Source organism: Phaenicophaeus curvirostris, chromosome 1 (assembly GCF_032191515.1).
Source record: "Phaenicophaeus curvirostris isolate KB17595 chromosome 1, BPBGC_Pcur_1.0, whole genome shotgun sequence".
NCBI classification, from domain to species: Eukaryota; Metazoa; Chordata; class Aves; order Cuculiformes; family Cuculidae; genus Phaenicophaeus; species Phaenicophaeus curvirostris.
This window is the reverse complement of record NC_091392.1, coordinates 191424585-191433728: the sequence shown is the minus strand read 5'-3', so window position 1 is coordinate 191433728 and position 9144 is coordinate 191424585. Positions and strand designations below refer to the sequence as shown.

The 9144-nt window shown below is 45.8% G+C and overlaps 1 protein-coding gene across 2 annotated transcripts in view; it reads right to left on the bottom strand.

Moving 5' to 3' along the window:
- Positions 1-6236: 6236 nt before the first annotated feature.
- The window catches only part of GAB2 (GRB2 associated binding protein 2), a 93288-nt gene continuing 90380 nt past the window's right edge, over positions 6237-9144 (bottom strand). For both annotated transcript variants that reach the window (XM_069883292.1, XM_069883293.1), the window contains one exon: positions 6237-8857. In XM_069883292.1, coding sequence (XP_069739393.1) covers positions 8714-8857 — 144 coding nt within the window. In that variant the 3' untranslated portion in view covers positions 6237-8713. The remainder of the gene's footprint in view (positions 8858-9144) is intronic.

The following is a 9144-nucleotide window of genomic DNA, read 5'->3' as shown; positions in this document are numbered from 1 at the left end:
TCAAGACCTTGCACTTGGCCTTGTTGAACTTCATGAGATTTGAATGGACACACTCCTCAAGTCTGCCAAGGTTCCTCAGGTTGGCAATCCTCTCTTGAGCATCAACCACAGCACTCAGCTTGGTGTCATCCACAAGCTTACGCGTGCACTCAATCCCACTGTCATTGATGGAGATACTAAACTGCATTGGTGTCAGTATGGACCCGTGTGGGACATCACCCATTGCTCGTTTCCACTTGGACACTGAGCTGTTGACTGTAATGCTTTGGACCTGGCTATCCAGTCAATTTCTTGTCTACCTAACGGTCCAACTGTCACACCCATATCTCTCCAAGTTGGATGTAAAAATGTTACGAGGGACCATATCAAAGGCCTTACAAAAACCTAGTATAGCATCAGTATAGAACATCACTATGCATGGTATATCAATTACAGTATATACTATATTAATGTTATTAGTAATATTTATATATTGTATAACGGTAAAGTATGTACTATAGTACACATGACAGCATGGCCCTTAGTGTTACATGTGCCTTTACCTGAAGAGAGACTTCTGTGAGGTTCTCAGCTCCAAGTTCAAGATCTCAGCTGTGGTGCAGCTCTGAGGCGATGCTATGCCTGTCTAAAAAAGGGGGTTACAGGGGCTATGCTGTAGGGAGATGTCTCTTGCCAGGTGCTTTTTTTTTAAAAAAAAAGTAGATGTAAGTGTCTTGAAGGGGTGGGGGTGGCCTTCTAAACTGGGGAAAAAAAGATTTGGTTTTGTGCTTAGGTTTTATAGGTGATTTGATGCTTTGAGCTGGGGCTCATGGGTGCCGATGGACAAGGAAAGTTGCATTTGTCCTTGCCCTGCACAAACCGAAGTGTATCCCTGGATCAGATATGTAGTATGAAATGCACTTTAGCAGCTGAAAAACACACAGTTTGTGTTCTGCTATCAGGAAAAACCCTAACTGCATCCTAAAGGTCCTCAATGCACAGACAGGACACCTGAAGCTGTAGGAGATACTTGGTGACACGCTAGGAGGCTGATCTGAAAGCCTTAAAGGTGCTGCATAGTTCAACTTGATCCAGTCATTAATTCCCCCTTTCATTCCTCACTCTGAATCCATGCTAGGAGTCACCAGTGAGAGATGTCTTTTTACTACCATTATTTTATTTCCTCGTTCCTTTGCTGCTGCATACACAATACTTAAAAATGAGATCACCTTCAAGTTAGGCATGTACCATGTTTATTAACAGCAAAAAAAAAGTATTATCTAGGCTTCACTCAAGACCGATTTACAGGATAAATAATTGTTCAAATTACTTAAAAAAACAAACAACCCCCCAAAGAATAAATTAATAATTTAAGTGATTAGCTGTCCACAGTGATTTGAAAAACTTAACCATTCAAACAGTGACACCACAAGAAGATACATACTGTACAGTTTGCCACAGATTATTCTTGTCCTTCCTTCTACAAATGGAAAAAAATTAAAAATACTCCTCTTTAAGAACAGTCATAGACTTTGAAACACACAAAACAACTCTGCGAATCAGCTGCAGAGGCAATGGCTTCAAAGTCGAGCCCTGAACCCACCTTGCAGCAGTTTGAGAAACAAATGGAGAAAACTACCCTAAATTGGCTGGGTCTGTTCCCACACAACAATGCCTAAAGTCAGTGGGGACCCATTGACTTGGCCAAGGCAAGTAACTACTCTAAAGGTTTGGTCCTAACCCTATGGGATTCATCGTTGGGCTCTCTGTGAAGCCCAGGGTCCTGCTCCTTTTCCCCTTCTACAACGTGCTTCAGCCACCATGTCCACAGGGCTCTCAAACAAAACACGGTATTTTCAGGGTCAATGTGGCAGCAGAACATTGAAGTTGTGCAAATGGCTTCCCCCTGCCCCCTCCTCGCTCAGGAGAAAATCCTGCCAAGACCTTTTCCACCTTGGTAGTTAAGGATGAGGGATCTTTAATGAATTTGGCAGAGTGGAATGTGCAGTGTCGTGTGTGATGCCAGGCATGACAACAGGGTAGCACCCCACACTGCCCAGCTGCTCCATTAAGATTCAGACCAGCTCTTTGCATTGTTAGATGTTAATTAATTACACAAGACACATTTGTAAGGTGGGGAAATATCTACTAGAAATCTTCATTTCGCAAGCTGGAGCGGAAGTGGAACACAGAGAGTTCAAATAGACCCCTTCATCCCACCAAGATAAAGTGTGGTGTCACCCACAGAATGACAATAGAAATGATGGTTTCTTATCTCCTGGTCTTGCGGCAAACCTCTCCCATATAGTCAATCCACTGGCTTACAAATGCATTTGTTATATGTTAACAGTGGGCTGCATTGAAAAGAAGAGCCTATTGATTGAGAAGCAAGTCCATTGAGAAGCTCTTTTAGCTCAAGAGATATCTGGCCAATGTTGAATTTGGATACCACATACCAGGACCAGCTGGCCGTGATTTGGCAAGGGGAGAGTTGTTGACACCTTGGCTAGTGACACCTTGCTACATATCAACTTTTCTAAAGAGCAGCTACTGAAATAGCAATCTGATTAACAGCACAACTCTAGGAGTTGCGAATGAATAGATAAAATTGCAACTACAAGGATGAGACACCAAGGACAAGCTGATGGAGGGATAAACTGCTCCAGGCCAAGCAGAAATCATGACTAAAAAGTGTACACCTCTACCTGCAAGAGCTGCATTAACAGTTGCAAGATCATTGCGTACACGTGAGCAGGTTGGTGCTTTCTGGGCAGAGAAGAGAGACAGATGGACTCTAGACTGATTTATGTACCCTTGTGATTTGATGGTGGACTGGTCCCTCTGATTTTCTTGATGGCTTTTTGATGGCCATGCATGTCCTCTGGTTCAGCCCCTGGCTGGGGTTGGGGTTAGGCTCTGCTCTTCACCCTTCCTCCTGAAAGTGGGTCTTGTCCATAGGCACAGCCCCACTGCACCCGTCTCATCCAAACAACGTCCCTCCAGTGGGACACACAATGCACTTGTCTACTTTCACATGGAATAACAATGCAACCAAGTGGGAAAACACTGACAAAATGCAAGCTTGACTTGAGGAAATCATGCCCTTACCCCGTTCCCAGGCCAGGAAGATCAGATAGAACCATGGAGCTATTTAAATATCTGCCTACTGAAGCCCATCACCACGTAAGACCTGGGCATGGCTGCACCCCTCCCAAGCAGCCATGCTCAATGGGTGACCAAAGGGAGACAATGATTCCCGGTACACTCAAGGGACTAGGACTCCAGAGGCTTCCATGTGGCCCTAGAGAGCCCTGGGTGAATCCTAACAAATTTAGAGGTCCAAGCTGTCCCCCAGTTACCTGGACCGTGTGTCTGTGTCCTGGATGACTTGGCCTGGGCCAGCCAGCCCTCCCTCAGGTGCAAGGGGTGGTCCCTGTGTATATAAGGCCTCCTTGTTGGGGGTTACGGCCTTAAGGGTTGAGCTGTGCCTTGCCACTTGCCTTCACAGCTGGAGAAGAGGCCCTGGTCCTGTTTAGGATGCTACAGATTTAAGATACTGCTTTTTGCCCCTTCCCTTACATGGAGGAGTCCTAATTCAGCCCTGGCAGCATAGGGTCTCAGGGTAAATCAGAAGGGAGACATATCTCTAGTCCCATCATCTGCTTCAAGCAGGGTCAGCCACGTGGTCTGACCCTCTTGCTCAGGGATTGATCTAGTCTGGTGTTGAGAAGCTCTGAGGATGAACATGGCACAAACCTCTTGGAACACCCTATGAAGGAATGGCATTGCTGCCCCACGACCAGCTCAAGGGAGCTGCAGAACAAGGTGTCCCCCAGCATGGCCAGATGCCCACCACCCTTCTGGTACAGCTTTTCCTACCCAGCTCAGTACTGGGCATATGGCCTGGGGCTCCCTAAAAGCCAGAGCTCTGAGGTTTCATGTCATTGGGCAGGACGATCCCCTCAGAGGTAAAGCATCCTGGGTAAATTCCAAGAGTAGTAAGAGCTCACCTCCCACCACTGCATGGCCTTTACTGAGCAAAACCCCTCTCCAAAACCCACAAACCTTTTCTGTAGATCTGACTTGAGACTCATGTCAAAGGAGGACATGGTGAGGATCAAGACTAAAATCTTGCTGGCAAACACTCCTGCCTTCACTCCTCCCAAACTCGTGTTTCTGCATGTATAACCCTTGTCAATAGCTGGTGGCCCTGGATCCAAATCCATCTTTGTTAGCCCCCCGTCAACCCAAGCCGTAGCTATCTTTTTGTTCTGGCTCTGGATTTGGCCCCACCTGCCAGACACTCAGCTTTGTCCTGGCACAATCTGCATTCACATGTATTTTCTTTCTCTGCCTTGACACTAAGCCTAAACCTGGCACCCATTTAGAGCTGGAAATGTATTTCCCACTGAATGCTCAAATGTCAGTTCAAAGCAAATCAACTCTAAGGCAGCTCATGCATCTCACCAGACGGAGGAACCGTGAGCTGCAATCATATATTCACAGCAACGGATATATGCTTTTGGAAACTTCTGCTTTTAAAACCACCAGCTTAGTAATTTTAAAGCCTAGGGCGAGCTTTGAGCCATAGCCCTGGTACTCCAATAAACTAAATATTGAGGTCATGATACTTGTCTCACAGACAACCCTCCTCCATGAGCACACACACATTTAAGCACATTCCTTCTCTTACATGGGACCATAGAGCTGAAGAGCAGGCTCTGACGTGAAGACTCTAGTCATTTTAATTGCAATTAAAACAAATCATTTACAATGTTCTCAGCTTCCTAAAATACCTGCTTCTAACAAAAGAGTCAGTCATAATTGAGCATTGAAGCATAGAGTGGATGTGATAAACTCAATGCCTTCAGGACAAAGTTCTTGGCAGCCCATGTAATTAAACCAGCTGCTTTTCAATATGGTTTAAGACTAAATACTGCACAAACTTTAATCATCAGGGACTGCTGTAATCAACTCGGCAACCGTCATGAATGACTATTTCCACTGCAGTCATTGATTACTTAATGGCTTTCAGGAGGGGTTGATGCAGTCATGTCTATATGGCAATGCACGGGGTCTATGGGCTGCTACTTAGTCTGGAGGGGCCATTTGCTTAGTGCTCAGGACCAAAAAAAAAAAAAAAAAAGGAAGAATATGTCTGTTTCCAGGAAAACACAGATCTCACTGCAAAGCAGGGTAGGACCAACAACTAGCAATTGCAAAACAGCTGGTTTGGGGCTGTCTTAGTCTTCGTCTGCAAAATGTAAAGGGCCAGTTACTGAGGATGCTTGTGAAAGCAAATATTGAAAATAGGAGCGCTGAGCCTGGTAAAAGAGCTATCCCATGCCACTGCCTACTCCATGAACAAATATAGACATTTGTGGGATGTGGAGAAAAAGAACTAGTTTCCCCAGTACAATGAAAGGTTTTTCCAGTCTTAATTAACACTTTGGATTAAGTGCGGGAGTGAGCACTGGATGCCTCTAGTCCCAGTGCAGAAGCACAGGGCACCAACTCAGCAAAATGCATCCCAATCCATTTTGTTGTCTCTCAAGCCACGGCACCATCAGAAAAGTCTACTGCTGCTGCCTCCTCCTTGCCTGCCCCCTTTCACAGTACTTTGGGGACTTGTTGAGTCGTCTCTCAGGTGGAGAGATTTCTCCAGGCTGTTGGTATAGATTGAGATATTTTTGGCCTGGAGCTGGGCTCAGTTCCATCTCAAGAATAGTTGCACTATTCTACTGAGAGAGACTCAAAGCAGTATACAGAGCTATTCCCAAAATTGCTGCTGCAATCCACTCCAGAGGTGGCTGCCTTTTAGTGTGAGAGGACAACAGCACAATCTTGGCAGGGAAATACATTCAGCATTCACCATAACCTTTCTCCCCCAACCTCATCTTTCTTTGCGTTCACTTTACTGTTTATAGGATGAAATAGGAAAAAACCAGCATCCTGCTTGAGTCACACATGCTTTTCAATGGGGATGGGGAGCTCATTCCCAGCTGGGTGAATGTAAACTTCAGTGGGCTCTGGATCAGCCCCAACGTTTCATCTCCCCTGAGATGCAGTGATGAAAGGGGCTACAGAAATACGAAGCCCTATTACTCTGGTCTTCATTTCATTATCTCACCATGAAAGCATGCAAGCCCCCAAGGAGAGGCAAAGGCCCTTGCAGGCTGTAACACCCTGCCCGACCTTCAGATAGCATCTGGCTGTGCTAAATCTTCCCCTTTGTGTCTTTTTTTTTTTTCGTCCCCTCTCCTAGATGATTATTTTTACCACGAGCATTAGGATATTTACTTCATTATTCACAGAATCACAGAATTGCTTAAGTTGGAAAAGACCTTTAAGATAATCCAGTCCAACCTTAAACCTGATACTGCCAAGTCCGCCACTAAACCATGTTCCTAAGTGCCACTTGTACACATCCTTCAGGGTATTCCTGTAAAAAGCCAACACTTCAATGTCTTAAAAAGGTCATCAGAGCTCTTCCATTAATATCCTTCCCTTTCATGGCACGTGAGAAGAAAATAAAAACTTGTGTTGGAAGTTCAAGACTTATTTTACCAGCATGCAGCCCTTAAGGAACTGGCATCTTATCCCTGTGTGGATCATAGAATAATAGAATGGTTTGGGTTGGAAAGGACCTTAAGGATCATCTAGATCCACCCCATCACCATGGGCAGGGACACCTTCCACTAGATCAGGTTGTTCAAAACCTCATCCCACCTGGCCTTGAACACCTCCAGGGATGGGGCAGCCACAACTTCCCTGGGCAACCTGTGCCAGTGTCTCACCACACTCCCAGTGAAAAATTTTCTTCCTAATATCTAATCTAAATCTACTCTCTTTCAGTTTAAAATCATTAGACCTGACCATATCTCTACACTCCCTGACAAAGAGTCCCTCTCCAGCTTTCCTGTAGGCTCCATTTAAGTACTGGAAGTCAGATGTGGCCCTTTCCAAACTCAGACCAAGATTAAACAAATGTGTTAACACTTAAGCATCAATAATCAATAACAACTTGTTGGTGTTGGTGGAACATAGAGCCTGTGGTGCTGGGAGGGGTTTAGCTTGCAGAAAGAATAGCTCCAGCTATTTAATAAATATTATTACCTAATCTTTCTAAAGTCTCCTTTGTTTGGCTCTCGGTTTGTGGTTGGCCTGTTTATCTATGTCAGCGCTTGCTGTCTGGCAACCAGACTGCTCCACAGCAATCATTAGTCCTTCCTGTTTTCATGAGATCATAAATTATTATCTCTGCAATAAACTGCCTCCTCCTTCTTGGCTCTCTGAGCCTGGCAGCTGTCTGGGGAGCAATCCCAAAGCCTGGATTTTTCAAGGAGGCTAGCAAGGGGCAACAGCAGATTCTAATCAATAATGAGTCTAGGGTCATTAATGTCAACAAGCCCCATTTGTGTGTTGGAGAAATGTTGTTGAAGATCGGGAGAAAACACCCAGTCCAGCCCTTTGCACCCACCACAAACCAAACATAATACTACATCACAGCTAATACTGAAACACCTTGCACGGACTCTCCTGGCCACCTCTTCCCAAGCATAAGGCATCACCATCAACCAACATTTCAATTACTCTACTCTTTTCCTCCAAGATACACCTCCTCGGACATCCTCACCCAAGACCATCCTCTGCAGTCCAGCACCCACCTTCTCCCATGCCTTGCAACAGCCTTCTACTTCCTCCTATCACTCACCCTCACCCCAGTCCAGACACAAAGGGTCTCCAGAACCTCCCTGTGCTCCTCATAGCCAACCACAGAGCTTCTCATGAAGGCCAAATATGTAGGACTCTCACTCTATGGGCTTCCTTTGATGCCACAAAGATCAGATTTTGGTTCTTAGGGCCACATTCACAGGCAATTGGTTTCAGGCAGGCAGTGGGTGAGGACTTCCAATTCTGTCATCTAAAGCCGATGTTTCTAGCCCATTAACTTTGAGAGATGCTGGAGAGCATCAACACCTCAACACATGCCAACATACTTAGTCTTAGTTGTTTTGTGTGAGCATGCACATGTGCGTTCGTGTGCTGGCACATACATATGTGTATGATGGGACAAGTCCTGTGCCTCAGGATCAGCTCGATGGGACAGTCTGGATGCTTTTCAAGTTCCTGAAGGTTAACAACCACAACCAATAACATGGGGACTCTCCCACCAGGAGAAGAATAGCCCTCAGAGGTTTTGAACATATTTACAAGACATGGGACAACAAAAGTGATTTCAAAAGGAATGATTCTTGCCCAGTTTTGGGAAGAGGGCAACAATAAGGAGTGGGGGATCAGAGCTGGGAAATGATGTCCTATGAGAGATGCTGCAAACCTGCATGCCATAGTTTGGGGATACGGTATGGAATAAGACTGGGAGCGATGATGCAGTGTTAGCATATAAAAGGTGGCTTTAATAGGTGTAAGCAAAAGATGTGTAGGATGAAACCTGGTATTGCTAAGTAGAAGTTCCTGGATAGTGCATCCAGCAGCTGAAGCACAAACCTAGCCACCAAACGTAATTGGGCTTTATCACTGGCAAACAGTATCCGCCAAGTTCTCCCCTGAAAATATAGTGGGTTTATGTCATAAAAGAAAAAAAAAAATGAAGCCCCCTTCCCCTCTACAGACAAGTCTTAGAAATCCATCCCAAGTGGAGCTGGCAGCTTGGTGAGTCCCCAGATGGGAAAACCACTAGGACATTTTCCTGTTTCACTGCCTGCCCCAGGTGCTACTGCTTCGTGCCTTTGGTGGGCTCTGAGGACTGCCGAACATCAGTCCACTCCTGCATGGTGCTCTGAAGTGCCTGCGTCTTCTCCTTGTCCACTTGCACGTAGTCAACCTTCTCATCTGAGGCAACTGATGAGGTGGAAGGCTGTGGGAAGGAGAAACATGGCCATCGCTTGGTCACTCGTCAGCTCCCTGCCCTTCCCTCTCGCCCCTTCCCACAGCAGCACTGTGGTTGCTGCAGCTCCAGTGGCACATTCCCTGCTTTCTTGCAAACTCCACAGCTCATCACCCCCCCTCCAACCTCCTGAAGGGTCTTGGATGAAAGATTTCAGTCTGCTCTGCATCTTGCTTGCATGAGACTGCAGTGCAATGGGAGGATAGAAACAGCACTTGGGTCTCTACCTCCACACCAGCTCTGGGACATGAATGTTT